The sequence below is a fragment of the Notolepis coatsorum genome (assembly GCF_963971535.1).
Source record: "Notolepis coatsorum genome assembly, chromosome: 3".
Taxonomy (NCBI): domain Eukaryota; kingdom Metazoa; phylum Chordata; class Actinopteri; order Aulopiformes; family Paralepididae; genus Notolepis; species Notolepis coatsorum.
This window is the reverse complement of record NC_140167.1, coordinates 14,111,474-14,125,722: the sequence shown is the minus strand read 5'-3', so window position 1 is coordinate 14,125,722 and position 14,249 is coordinate 14,111,474. Positions and strand designations below refer to the sequence as shown.

Genomic DNA, 14,249 nt, shown 5'->3' with positions numbered 1-14,249 from the left:
CACGGCCGTCCACCACGGCTCTGGACACGTCCGTCTACCGCGGCTCTGGACACGGCCGTCCACCAGGGCTCTGGACACGTCCACGTTGACTCCTCTGCTCTCTGTCCTACAGGACCCCGGTCATCGCTGGTGGGATCTTCGTCATGGACAAGGGCTGGTTCAACCACCTGGGCCAGTACGACACGCACATGGACATCTGGGGAGGCGAGAACTTCGGTGAGGCCACTGACTCGTGACTTCCTTTCCTTGTAATCATTGTGATGGATCCAGGGTTCAGTTCACTGTGATGGATCAGTTCACGTGACCCCCGCCCGGAGGGGGCGCTTTGGTTCCCAGAAGATTCAGTTTCAGATAAAGATTATTTTATTGTCACTGCTTTTTTTCTTTTTTTTAATGTATATACATTCAGAAAAACGTAAGATGCTTGTTTTTCCCGGCTCCTAAACATAGTACACAACGTATATTCTATCTATGCAAACTATAACTATAAACTATAAATATAATTTATAACTATAAACTAAATAAGATATAAATAAACTATAAACTATAAACTAAAACTATAAACAAAAATTATAAACTAAAACTAAACTAAAACTATAAACTACTAAAACTATAAAGAACTAGAAACTAGAACTAGAAACTAGAAACTAAACATAATACACAACGTATATATTCACATCTCTTCTGGTTGTCACTAAACGGCCAAGCTGCAAAGCAGAAAGTCTCAATATCTTTGAAAATCTATGATCAAAAAAGATTATTTTGGAAACAACTTTTTAGTTGTTTATAAATAAGTAAACAAGTGAGTTCTGGCGTTGCAGCTTGGCCAACAAGTGACAGCCCATTTCCTCTGGGGAAGATGAAGGATTAGCCGCAATCGTTTTAATATGAAACATAGAAAACCACAGGTGTCCAACTCAGTAAAGTCAAATCAAATCAAATCTCATTTATTTTTATAGTCCGAAATCACAACGGATTTCCCCCCACGGGCTGCACAGATCAAGAAGAAACAGTAAAGCAGTGGCTTTCTGTGTATTTAATTAAAAAAAGAAATGCACTGACTATTGTTTGTAAGGGTTTCAACCGTTTGTAAGGGTTTTCAAGTCTAATATTGCTGTTTTAAATCATCGTTTCCTGGTTTCAACGAGCACAAAAAGAAATCTACTGTATGCAGCTGTTTTATGATCTCAGAGACACGTGTGCTTCTGTGTTTCATAGCGATTTCATTCTTGTGGCCATTATTTGCCAACGACAGAACATGTTAAAAGGTTAGAAAGGACAACCAGGGGCGGCTAGGTGGTGTAGTGGGCAAGGCGCTTGCCATCAACGCTGGAGACGCTGGGTTCGAATCCAGCTCTCGGCGTTGCTATCAGCTTGGCTGGTCGTTCATACTAACACAATTGGCAGTGTTAGGGGTGGGAAAGCTGATGGGTGGGTCCTGGGCGTTGTGGACAGCGACCCCTACAGTTCGGTCGGGGCGCCTGCACAGCGAGGGTAGGATCTGGAGGGAGGTAGTGTGACCTCCCACACGTTACACTCTCCCGGTGAGAATCTGCGCGGCCAGGCTGGCTGCCGGCTGGCTGCACATGCGTCGGAGGAAAGCATGTGACAGTCTCCGGCCTCCCGGACCAACAGTAGGGGGGAGTGCGCAACAACCAGGAAGGGGGTTGGGAATTGGCATAACGACTAAACAGTGGGATGGGAGAAAATCGGAAAAAAGGAAGGGGAAAAAGATAATAATAATAAAAAAAAAAAAAAAAAGGACGAAAGAAAGAAGAAAGAAAACCCACTTCCCGAACAGACTGAATATAAGAAGCGAACTGACCCCCGATCGTGCCGGAGTCAAACAGAAACACGTCTCTTCTTAATAATTCATCTGCGTCCCGTTTCGTGTTCCGATGCCTCTGTAATTAACTTGTCATTTGAAACGTGCAACTTGACCCCCGTCCCGCGAGCGGGTCAGTAGGGTCCGTGGCCCTTGTCACAGGAGACGGGGGTCGCTAATAAAAGACCCCTCTGTGTTCGACGCGGTTCATACGCTGCCTGTCCAGCTGCCCTGCCCTCTCCCAGATGCTGTGGTGGGAGAGGGGTCTGAGAGGAGCAGCAGACCTACCTCTAGTGTCACTGCTATCTTGACCATTTAGATTTAGATTTTGATGCTGTATATATACTGTATATTTCGATGGCTGAAACGCAAACCTATCTGAAGATTTAACTATATATTTTTTTGTATCTACTTTCTCCCATTTTCTATTTTTTCTTCCATCCCAATTTCGTATCGTCCAATTCTACCCTCCCCTGTCTCGAACGCTGTTAGGCCATGCCTCCCACAAGCCGGCTGCAATGTGGACCAAGCCTTACATCACGTGTCCCCTCCGGTACTCGAGGAAGCAGCCGTCGCATCTTTTCACCTGCACAGCGCGATCTCTCAGCGTCGGGGGTCTGCGTGGGAGGGACACGCCGCCCCCGTCGCTTCCTGATTCTGCTGCGCAGGCGCACCAACCGACCTGTAGGAGTCGCTGTCCACAACGTCCGATCCCCACCCATCAGCTTCCCACCCCCTAATACTGCCAATTGTATTAGTATGAACGACCAGCCAAGCTGGTAGCAATGCGGAGAGCTGGGCTCGAACCCAGCGTCTCCTGCATTGGTGGCGAGCGCCTTGCCCAGTACACCACCTAGCCGCCAAGATTTTACTTTTTTGAGAGAGAAAAAAAAACGTGTTGTTTTCTTGCAGAATGCAATTTTTTTCCCTCCACAATACCCAATACAATACACTGCTTTTGGCTTTTGGAAAATATGTTGCAGACAGACTGAATATGTGCAGGTTTCTCATCATCCAAAGTGAAATCAGAAAATCTGAAATTTTGCAGATAGGAGGTTTTGCGTTTCAGCCATCGATATATATTTATTTTTACCATATATATATATATATATATATATATATACATATCCACATCTGTCTGTACATACCTGCATATAATATCTGTGTAGATACTATATCTATATCTGTACATATCCCTTATCTACTCTTACTAGTTACGCTGCTGGCCAGTATGACTTAGTTACTACCATAGTGTCCTTATACCTGTATCACTGTACATATTAATACTACAACTCTGTACATACATCTGATTAGCACTACACTCAGTAGTACAAATTGATATATCTTATGCTCAGTTTAATCACCTGTACTTTGTATATACCTGGGGCCAGCTGGAGAGGTTGGCTCAGGATCGGGATGCTTGGAGAACCCTTGTTGACGGCCTATGCCCCAAACGGGGTAAAAGGCGTAAGAAGAAGAAAGAAGACTTTGTATATTACTATTGCACTTTACTGTTACATTTGCACTCTGGTTCGATGGAAAACCTCTTTTCGTTGTACTGTACTTGTGCTGTATAATGACAATACATTTGAATCTAATATAATATAATAATATAATGTAATATAATATTTTCATGTTTTTGCTTGAATTGATAGTTTACATGGTTCTCTATGTTGTAGAGCAAGTTGAATGGCCTTTAAGAGCCACGTGCACCCATTCAAAACCCCAGTGTAAAACTAAAAAACGAAAAGATTGATTGATTGATTGATTGATTGAAAATGTTATTAACAGATTGCAGAATGGGATGCAGACCAGAGAAAGACTTTCGTCTTGTTTACATCAGGGTCCCCCATTTTCAATTCATCATAACATATATGACATACATGACATACAGATAGACAGTACTGTGTTACATCTACACATTTATGACATTATACCAGATCTACAAATATACAGTACTGTTTGTGAGTACAAAAAGAGTCTAAAAAGAGAGTATATACATTTGAGGGGGAAGAAACCGTGCATTGGAGGAGGTTGGGTAGGTGGGGTGGGGGGGGGGGGACTGTACATTGGAGGTGGTTGGGTGGGGTGGGGTGGGGGGGTTGGGTAGGCAGGGAAACTGTACATTGTAAGCGGGGAAACTGTACATTGATAGAATCTGAAATCTGAAAATGAGGTTGTTTTTCTTCATTCCTGAATTGCTGACCGATAGCAGCGAGACGTGCCACACATGTCCTTGGAATCTGCAAGGCTGCTGTGGAGCATTAAGTTATCCTCCCCGTGCTGATTTATAGTATTAGTATGTAGCCATCTGGTGCTAACCCATAAAACACTACAGCAGCAGGTGAACACTGCCAACGCCATGTTGGGATGACAGAGATGTCAGTGAGAGAGAGTCTGTGTGTGTGTGTGTGTGTGTGTGTGTGTGTGTGTGTGTGTGTGTGTGTGTGTGTGTGTGTGTGTGTGTGTGTGTGTGTGTGTGTGTGTGTGTGTGTGTGTGTGTGTGTGTGTGTGTGTGTGTGTGTGTGTGTGTGTGTGTGTGTGTGTGTGTGTGTGTGTGTGTGTGTGTGTGTGTGTGTGTGTGTGTGTGTGTGTGTGTGTCTGGGTGTCTGGGTGTAGATGTGTGTGTGTAGATGTGTGTGTGTGTGTGTGTGTGTGTCTCTGTGTGTGTGTCTCTGTCTGTGTCAGTGAAAGTGAGACAGAAAAGTAATGAGAGACAGAGAGCCATTGGTCTTCATTCCTCGCTGTATAAACGTCTGGTTCACACACAGCAGAGTGTATGTAACCTCTACGATGCAGTATATCACGCGTGTTAATCCCGCTTAACCGTCAGCCGTGACCGTCTCCCCGCAGAGCTGAGTTTCCGCGTGTGGATGTGTGGAGGCAGCCTGGAGATACTGCCCTGCAGTCGGGTGGGGCACGTGTTCAGGAAACGCCACCCGTACGACTTCCCAGAGGGCAACGCTCTCACCTACATCAAGTGAGTGACGTTCTCCATTCTCCCTTCAAGGGCAGTAGAGATAACAGTGGTAGGGCTGTCCCCGACTAAGGATTTGTATAGTCGATTTGTAGTCGACAACATTAGCCGATAGTCGACTATTAGTCGACTATGAAAAAAAAGAAGAAAAATATATATATATATTTTCTTTTTTGTATCATTCCATTTGGGCTGTGGGGGGGTGCTTAATGTCTGAAGGAGGATGGGTGTAATCCTCTTTCTGTGCCTGTTTTCTTAGGGAGTTAGCCTCTGGTATGCGTGCCATTAGCGTTAGCCACGTTTCTAGGCCTCTTTTCTTTTGAAAAGAATGATACAAAGAATAATGTAATTTCTTTTTTATAAAAATTATAATTTAATTTTTTTTGCATTCGACTAAGAGGTTGGCAGTCGACTACGGCTCCTTTCGATCGATTAGTCGACTATTCGACTAATAGGGGTCAGCCCTAAACAGTAGTAATAATAATAATAATAATAATAATAATAATAAGGGCGGCTACGTGGCGTAGTGGGCAAGGCGCTCGCCACGAAATCTGGAGACGCTGGGCTCGCCTGTTCGAGCCCAGCGCTCCACATTTGCTTTCAGTTTAGCTGGTCGTCCGTACTAATACACATTGGCCGTATTAGGGGGTGGGAAACTGATGGGTGGGGATCGGGCGTTGTGGACAGCGACTCCTACAGGTCGGTTGGTGCGCCTGCGCAGTGGAATCAGGAAGTGTCGGGGGCAGCGTAAGCCTCCCACGCGTTACTCCTCACCACTGAGAGATCGAGCTGCGCAGGTGAAAAGATGCGACTGCTCTTACCTCAAGTACCGGAGGGGACTTGTGCTATGTATGACTTAGTCCACATTGCAGCCGGCTTGTGGGAGGCAAGAAACAGCGTTCGTGACAGGGGAGGGTTGAATTGGATGATACGAAATTGGGATGGGAGAAAATATAGAAAAATGGGAGAAAAAAGTGGATCACAAAAAAAATAATAATAATAATAATGATAATGATAATGATAATAATAAATGGGATTTATATAGCGTTTTTCTAGAACTTAAAGTCGCTTTACACTAAGGGAAGGAGAAGAGAGAGAGAGAGAGAGAGAGAGAGAGAGAGAGAGAGAGAGAGAGAGAGAGAGAGAGAGAGAGAGAGAGAGAGAGAGAGAGCCTGATCTTTGAAATATTGCGACGGTGGTAGAAAGAGGATTTGACAATTTGGCAGATATGGGACTCGAGGGAGAGGGTGGGGTCAAGGGTCAGGCCAAGGTTGCCTGTCTGGGAGGAAGGAGAGACAGTGGTGTCATCGGTAGTGAGTGTGGGGTTGTTGATTCTGCTGAGGGTGGACTTGGAGCCGATGAGGAGGAGTTCAGATTCGTCACTGTTGAGTTTGAGGACATGTTGTGCGACAGCAGGTAGAACAGTCGTCTGGTAATCCGGAGGTTCCCGGTTCGATTCCCGCTCTTCCCGGGCAGCGTGTCAAAGTCTCCTTGAGCAAGACACTTAACCCCTAATTGTTCCCAATGAGCAGGTTGGCACCTTGCATGGTCACCTCCGCCGTTGGTGTGTGAATGTGTGAGTAAATTAGTCAAATGTAGGGATGTCTGATATTATCGGCCTACCGATATTATCGGCCGATATTGGCATTAAAATGTGATATCGGAAAACATCGGTATCGGTTTTAAAAAAATACAAATAAATATATATATATATAGTTTTTTTACATTTCTATAACCTTTATTTACCCAGGAAAAGCAAGTAAGAACAAATTCTGATTTTATTTATTGTCAAAAGTATGCATAATGTTGTGTTAATTCCACAACAAGAGATATGTAATGTTAATTACCTGAAATTATTCCGTTTTTGGGGGGGGGGGGGGAACCCTGCATATATCGGTATCGGTTGATATTTCGTTGAAATCGGTATCGGAAATTAAGAGTCAATATCGAGCATCCCTAGTCAAATGTGAGGAACAAAATTGTCAAATGCTTTGGATAAAAGCTGCTATATAAATGCACCATTTACCATTTATGTTTATGCATCCAGACGTTTATTGCAGACAGGCAGGAGTCGATGTGAGAGAGGGAGAGAGGGGTGGTGGGTCTTGGGGGGGGATTTGGTGTTGAGGTCTATCGGAGTGTCATCGGCGTCGCAGTGGAAGTCCAGGTTGAAATGGTGGAGGATGGGATCTAGTTCCCCTGTAGCGTGAGTGAGTGGGCGCTCGCCTCACCTGCACTAAGTGAGTGGGCTGCGCTGGTGTCAACACCCTGGAGGGCCCCCACCACCTGCCGCCCCGTGTTATTAACGGTGATGGTGTCTGCAGGAATGCTTCTTGGGGCGCTGCTGTTATTATTATGGAGGCTGCTGCAGGTGTTCTGTCTGTCTGTGTCGGGGGGAGGGGAGGGGGGGGGGTTGTTTTTTTAGTCTACAGCGTAGATCTGACTCTCTTTCTGTCTCTATTAATCACAATCTCTGTCCAATTAAATTACTATCCCTCTCTTTTCTATATTTTGCTTTCTCTGTCTCTGTCTATTCTCTCTCTCTCTCTCCCTCTCTCCCTCTCTCTCTCTCTCTCTCTCTCTCTCTCTCTCTCTCTCTCCCTCTCTCTCTCTCTCAGCATGAATGGTAATCAACTGTTGTTGCAGTACAATAGACCGTACATTAATACAACTAATTAATGAATTGATAAATAGTACATCAAATGTAATAAAGTGTTTCTTACTATAATAATTTATTTCCCCCCCCTCTCTGTCCCTCTCCCTTTCCTATCTCCCTCCCTCTTCCTTCCCCTCTTCCTCTCTCCCTCTCTCTCTTTCTCTCTATCTCTCTCCCTCTATCCCTCTCTCTCTTTCCTTCTCTCTCTCTCTCTCCCTTCTCTCTCCCCCCAATCTCCCTCTCTCTCCCTCCTATGCAGGAACACACGGCGAGCGGCTGAGGTGTGGATGGATGAGTATAAACAGTACTACTATTCAGCGAGGCCGTCAGCCCAGGGCAAGGCGTTTGGCAGGTTGGTCCCCCACCGTCCGCTCAAGTGATTCATACAGTTAGCTCAGTTAGCTCTGACAGTTAGCTCTGACAGTTAGCTCTGACAGTTAGCTCTGAGAGTTAGCTCTGACAGGTAACTCTGACAGGTAGCTCTGACAGTTAGCTCTGACAGTTAGCTCTGATAGTTAGCTCTGACAGTTAGCTCTGACAGTTAGAACTGACAGTTAGCTCTGACAGTTATAACTCTGGCAGTTAGCTCTGATAGTTAGCTCTGACAGTTAGCTCTGACAGTTAGAACTGACAGTTGGCTCTGACAGTTAGCTCAGTTAGCTTTGACAGTTAGCTCTGGCAGTTGGCTCTGACAGTTAGCTCTGGCAGTTGGCTCTGACAGTTAGCTCTGACAGTTAGCTCTGACAGTTAGCTCTGACAGTTGGCTCTGGCAGTTGGCTCTGACAGTTAGCTCAGTTAGCTTTGACAGTTAGCTCTGGCAGTTGGCTCTGACAGTTAGCTCTGGCAGTTGGCTCTGACAGTTAGCTCTGACAGTTAGCTCTGGCAGTTGGCTCTGACAGTTAGCTCTGACAGTTAGCTCTGATAGTTAGCTCTGATAGTTAGCTCTGACAGTTAGCTCTGACAGTTAGAACTGACAGTTAGCTCTGACAGGTAGCTCTGACAGTTAGCTCTGACAGTTATAACTCTGGCAGTTAGCTCAGTTAGCTTTGACAGTTAGCTCTGGCAGTTAGCTCTGACAGTTAGCTCTGGCAGTTGGCTCTGACAGTTGGCTCTGACAGTTGGCTCTGACAGTTGGCTCTGACAGTTAGCTCTGATAGTTAGCTCTGACAGTTAGAACTGACAGTTAGCTCTGACAGGTAGCTCTGACAGTTGGCTCTGGCAGTTGGCTCTGACAGTTAGCTCTGACAGGTAGCTCTGACAGTTAGCTCTGACAGTTATAACTCTGGCAGTTAGCTCAGTTAGCTTTGACAGTTAGCTCTGGCAGTTAGCTCTGACAGTTAGCTCTGACAGTTAGCTCTGGCAGTTAGCTCAGTTAGCTCTGACAGTTAGCTCTGACAGTTAGCTCTGACAGGTCGACTGAACTCCTCTCCTCCTCCCTCTTTGGTTTAGTTCAGTCCATTCTATTATCATCATGTATTTATTTACACATAGAGTTAGAGTGCAAATTGGGTAAATGACACATACAAGACCAAGGAGGGGCCACAGAAGCCCCTTGGTTCCTTGCTATTGGTTCTTCAATAAGCTGAATCGTGGAGTTGGGTCCAGTTGGGCTGAACAAGAGGACATTCTCAAATGTAAAACAGTGCTCAAGTTACCTTGCTGGGTGTAGACTACCACATGCTGCCCTACTGTCGGTCTGGGGAGGGTGTGTAGACTACCACATGCTGCCCTACTGTCGGTCTGGGGAGGGTGTAGACTACCACGTGCTGCCCTACTGTCGGTCTGGGGAGGGTGTAGACTACCACATACTGCCCTACTGTCAGTCTGGGGAGGGTATAGACTACCACATACTGCCCTACTGTCGGTCTGGGGAGGGTGTAGACTACCACATGCTGTCCTACTGTAGGTCTGGGGAGGGTATAGACTACCACATACTGCCCTACTGTCGGTCTGGGGAGAGTGTAGACTACCACATGCTGCCCTACTGTCGGTCTGGGGAGGGTGTAGACTACCACGTGCTGCCCTACTGTCAGTCTGAGGAAGGTGTAGACTACCACATGCTGCCCTACTGTCAGTCTGAGGAAGGTGTAGACTACCACGTGCTGCCCTACTGTCGGTCTGGGGAGGGTGTGTAGACTACCACATGCTGCCCTACTGTCAGTCTGGGAAGGGTGTAGACTAACACATGCTGCCCTACTGTCAGTCTGGGGAGGGTGTAGACTACCATGTGCTGCCCTACGGTCTGTCTGGAGAGGGTGTAGACTACCACATGCTGCCATACTGTCAGTCTGAGGAGGGTGTAGACTACCACATGCTGCCCTACTGTCAGTCTGGGGAGGGTGTAGACTACCACATGCTGCCCTACTGTCAGTCTGAGGAGGGTGTAGACTACCACATGCTGCCCTACTGTCAGTCTGGGGAGGGTGTAGACTACCACATGCTGCCCTACTGTCAGTCTGGGGAGGGTGTAGACCTACTGGGTCTATAGGAAGATAATTCCTCACACAACCCTAGAGATCTTTAACGTTTAAGTCTTTGTTAAAGACTCACCTCTTCTCACTGACTGTTCGTTCAGGTTGAGCCGTACATCCGTGCTTTATTTAGCATTTTATATTGTATCTGTATTGTTATATGTGTAGTGCTGTTTGTAGTACTATTTCTGTTTTTTTGTAAAGTGTGCACTGTGTGTGGTATGTCTATTAGTATTCTATTTGACTCTGACCTCTGACCTTGACCTTGACTCTCCCCCATCCCCCGCCGCGCAGCATCGCAGAACGCTTGACACTGCGGCGAAAGCTGAACTGCAAGCCCTTCCGTTGGTACATGGAGAACGTGTACCCAGAGCTGAGGTAAGAGGTCCAAACTGCACCGTCACGATGATGTACCTCCCGCCGAGGAGCAAGGAATCACACAGCATGTCTCCTCACGGAGTATATATCCTACAGACATCCCCCTGTTAATCGGAAGCACCTGTTGTGTCATATTGTCATAGACTTGTAACTCTGCATCGCTGCCATTGTTGTTATTGTTGTTGTAGAGCACGTTGTTCCCTGGCAACGGAATTCAATTACTCGATGGGAGGCTATAACTCAACCCAAGCCCATCTGTTCCGTGCTGTTCTAACAGCCCCTCTCATTATCCCACCGCTGCGCGCTCTCTCTCTCTCTCTCGCTCTCTCTCTCTCTCTCTTTCTCTGTCGCTCCTGCTTGCTATCTCCCTCTCTTGTCTCTCTCTCTCTCTCTCTCTCTCTCTCTCTCTCTCTCTCTCTCTCTCTCTCTCTGTCACTCCTGCTTGCTGTCTCCCTCTCTTGTCTCTCTCTCTCTCTCTGTCGCTCCTGCTTGCTGTCTCCCTCTCTTGTCTCTCTCTCTCTCTCTCTCTCTCTCTCTCTCTCTCTCTCTCTCTCTCTCTCTCTCTCTCTCTCTCTCTCTCTCTCTCTCTCTGTCTCTGGTTCCCCCAGGATCCCCGAGCAGGAAGCGGTGTCCAGTGTGCTGAAACAAGGCGGGCTGTGTCTGGAGACGCGCGGGACAGACAGCCTGGGCCTGGCCGAGTGCAGGGGCAGCGGAGCGGGCAGGCCCCAGTCGCAGGTCAGGCTTCCCGCCACAAGGGGGAGACTGTGGGGGTCTCGAGTTTCACACGTCAGGTCCCGGGGTTCTTTATAGGGAGGTGTAGTCTCACGTCACTGGTTGTTCCACCCGTATAGGGATTTATCATTGGAAAAATGGATTATCGGCTATTGTAACAATTCTGCCGCATGGAAATTGAAAAGCTTTCCATTTTTGCACAAAACGAGTTCCCTTCTATCACTAACATTATTGTTTAAGCATTTTTGGTTGAAATAAAATTTGGCGATTTTCTTTTTATGATTAATTGCGAATATTTTCATGTTGAGCTATAGATTGTGGATGAATAATCACAGAAAGGTACACCATGCAAATGGTAATGCTTTATTTGTTTTAAACGAGACGATTTAGAAATGGGCAATGGGGAAATACATTGCGTTGGACAGAGGGTGGAACACGAAAAATGGCAATGACGTAACCACTACACCTCCCTATTAACCCTTTGGTAGTGTGGTAGTGAATGGGTTAACCCACGTCCCGAGTGAGGAGCCCTCTCGGTTGTCACGTGCGTCGGCCGAGCTGCAAAGCGGGAAGGTTGTCACGATTTTCACCCAAAAGGTTGATTGTGAAACTTAACCCTCGGGGTGGCCGACAGTGGCTCGGGAGGTAGAGCAGTCGTCTGGTAATCCGGAGGTTCACGGTTCGATTCCCGCTCCTCCCGGGCAGCGTGTCGAAGCGTCATTGAGCGAGACACGTACCCCCTAATTGCTCCCGATGTGCAGGTTGGCACCTTGCATAGTTGCCTCCGCCGTCGGTGTGTGAATGCGTGAGTGAATGGGTAAAATGTGAGGAACAAATTGTAAAGCGCTTTGGATAAAAGCGCTATATAAATGCACCATATACCATTTAACCTTAACACAATCTGCGCCGGAAACGAGTATACTCGTTATTGCCCGCCATGCGTTCAGCGCCATAAATGAGTTAACTCGTTTTTGGGATCGTTATTTCGTTTATTCACTATATCTATTCATAATTCATAGCTGCAGCCTCTGGTATACCCTTCAGAGCCTGTCCGAGCTGGCAGACGGTCAACACCGCCCTCTACTGCCAGGCGGAGCTATTGCATCTCATTGAAAATGGGCTGTTGTGTTTTAGGAGCCGATCTGAGCCGGGCGGGCGGGGTTTAAATACTCAGGCGAGCCAGTTCTATACAACGATGGCATCGAACAGTAAAACCTAGCCCGCCCGTCATTGTGGAACGGTCGGTAGTGTGGTACAGACCTCCACAAGCATTATTTGGAATTGCATTTCATGTATGGACGAGGAGACATAATAATGATAATCTAGCGGGCGGCTACGTGGCGTAGTGGGCAAGGCGCTCGCCACGAATGACGGAGACGCTGGGCTTGCCTGTTCGAGCCCAGCGCTCCACATTGCTTTCAGTTTAGCTGGTCGTTCATACTAATACACATTGGCCGTATTAGGGGGTGGGAAACTGATGGGTGGGGATCGGGCGTTGTGGACAGTGACTCCTACAGGTCGGTTGGTGCGCCTGCGCAGTAGAATCAGGAGGTGTCGGGGGCAGCGTGAGCCTCCCACGCGTTACTCCTCGCCACTGAGAGATCGAGCTGCGCAGGTGAAAAGATGCGACTGCTGTTACCTCAAGTACCGGAGGGGACTTGTGCTATGTATGACTTAGTCCACATTGGAGCCGGCTTGTGGGAGGCAAGAAACAGCGTTCGTGACAGGGGAGGGTTGAATTGGATGATACGAAATTGGGATGGGAGAAAATATAGAAAAAATGGGAGAAAAAGTGGATAAAAAAAATGATAATCTAGCGTTGATTTCAGGATGATTAGATAATCAACCGAAAAATTACAACGTGATGACTGGATTACAGTAAAATGCCTTTTTCTCGTCTTTTTTCTGGAATTACTGAAAAACACCCAAACCATACTCTATTCAAAACGGTATAAAACGGAAATGTACGGATGAAAAAACAATCTGTCTCGGGCATGTTGACTAGAAGCAACTCCCTGAGACTCGATGGCGTTATTAGACCCATAGATATAATATAAGATATATTTTAAGCACTCGCAAATGTCACAGTCTAAAACTATATCCATTGAATAAAGACCTGGCGATGAATGGGGTATCAGCGCCCCCTGCTGCTGGCGGTCAATGTGTTAAAGGTGCTATAAGTGGTATTTTATTTTTTTAAATAAGTGTTAAATAGCTCATTCCAACAGCCATCACTGATACAGAGTGTTTGGTCAGTAACATGGGTCTCCCAGTCCCTCCGGTCTGCAGTAAACAGAAAATAGATTTCCTGGTATCCCATTCCCACTTTATTCAATCAGGAGTGATTTTTCTAATCACTGTAAAAATTGTCTGCCAAATTTTTTTTTAATACTTTTGGGCAAATATATGTGTTTGAAACAAGTAAAACAATCTACCAAATAAGCTAATTTGGCTTGGCAGGATTTCTTGAAATAAGTACATATATTTAGGGTTCTTTCTCCTGATTGGATAAAGTGGGAGCAGGATACCAGAACGTTTACTCAGTGATGTGATCAGCCCGATCGGTATAGTGATCGGAATGTAGAGCTACTTAACATTTATTTTAACAAATAAATACCATTTACAGCAGCTTTAAAAGGGCCAGTTCAGTCAGTATTTGTGAACATCAAATTAAATCAAATAAAATTTATTTGTAAGGCCCGACAACACACGTTAATGTCCCCATTGGCCGGACACGTCTTCTTTAAACAAGTCAAGAAGAAACATAACAATAAGTCAAGAACAAAACAAGAACACCATAAGGTCCAACAAATTTAAAATAAATGCAAATAAATGAATGAATGCACCACACTCTCTCATAAAGTCATGACTCAGAGAGAGAGAGAGAGCCCTCTCTGGGCTTTCTGACTCCGTTTTGACAGACAGAAAGGTTCGGAGGATGAACTTTTGGAACTGGCGGATATGTCACTGTCCGTCAGGCCCATTATGTTAGGTCCTAAATTCAAAACAAACCAACGTGATACCATCTGTATGTTTTATGTCCATTTTGTAATGGATTCATGTAGCCAGGCCCCTAGCATAACCTCAAACAGATGGAAAATTGTCATCAATTTCTTTTTTTACCTTTGACCCAGGATCATGAAGATATATTACCTCTTGTCATGAGATAATGATAAAATGTAGACTAGAGCCTGACGCAGCAATGGATTC

At 46.0% G+C, this 14,249-nt stretch overlaps 1 protein-coding gene across 1 annotated transcript in view; it reads left to right on the top strand.

Annotated features, from left to right (window-relative positions):
* galnt16 (UDP-N-acetyl-alpha-D-galactosamine:polypeptide N-acetylgalactosaminyltransferase 16) overlaps positions 1-14,249 on the top strand; it is an 89,865-nt gene that overhangs the window by 53,561 nt on the left and 22,055 nt on the right. Inside the window, exons 6-10 of the mRNA XM_084311010.1 lie at positions 113-216; positions 4,679-4,805; positions 7,718-7,810; positions 10,224-10,307; positions 10,916-11,042. Coding sequence (XP_084167136.1) covers positions 113-216; positions 4,679-4,805; positions 7,718-7,810; positions 10,224-10,307; positions 10,916-11,042 — 535 coding nt within the window. The remainder of the gene's footprint in view (positions 1-112; positions 217-4,678; positions 4,806-7,717; positions 7,811-10,223; positions 10,308-10,915; positions 11,043-14,249) is intronic.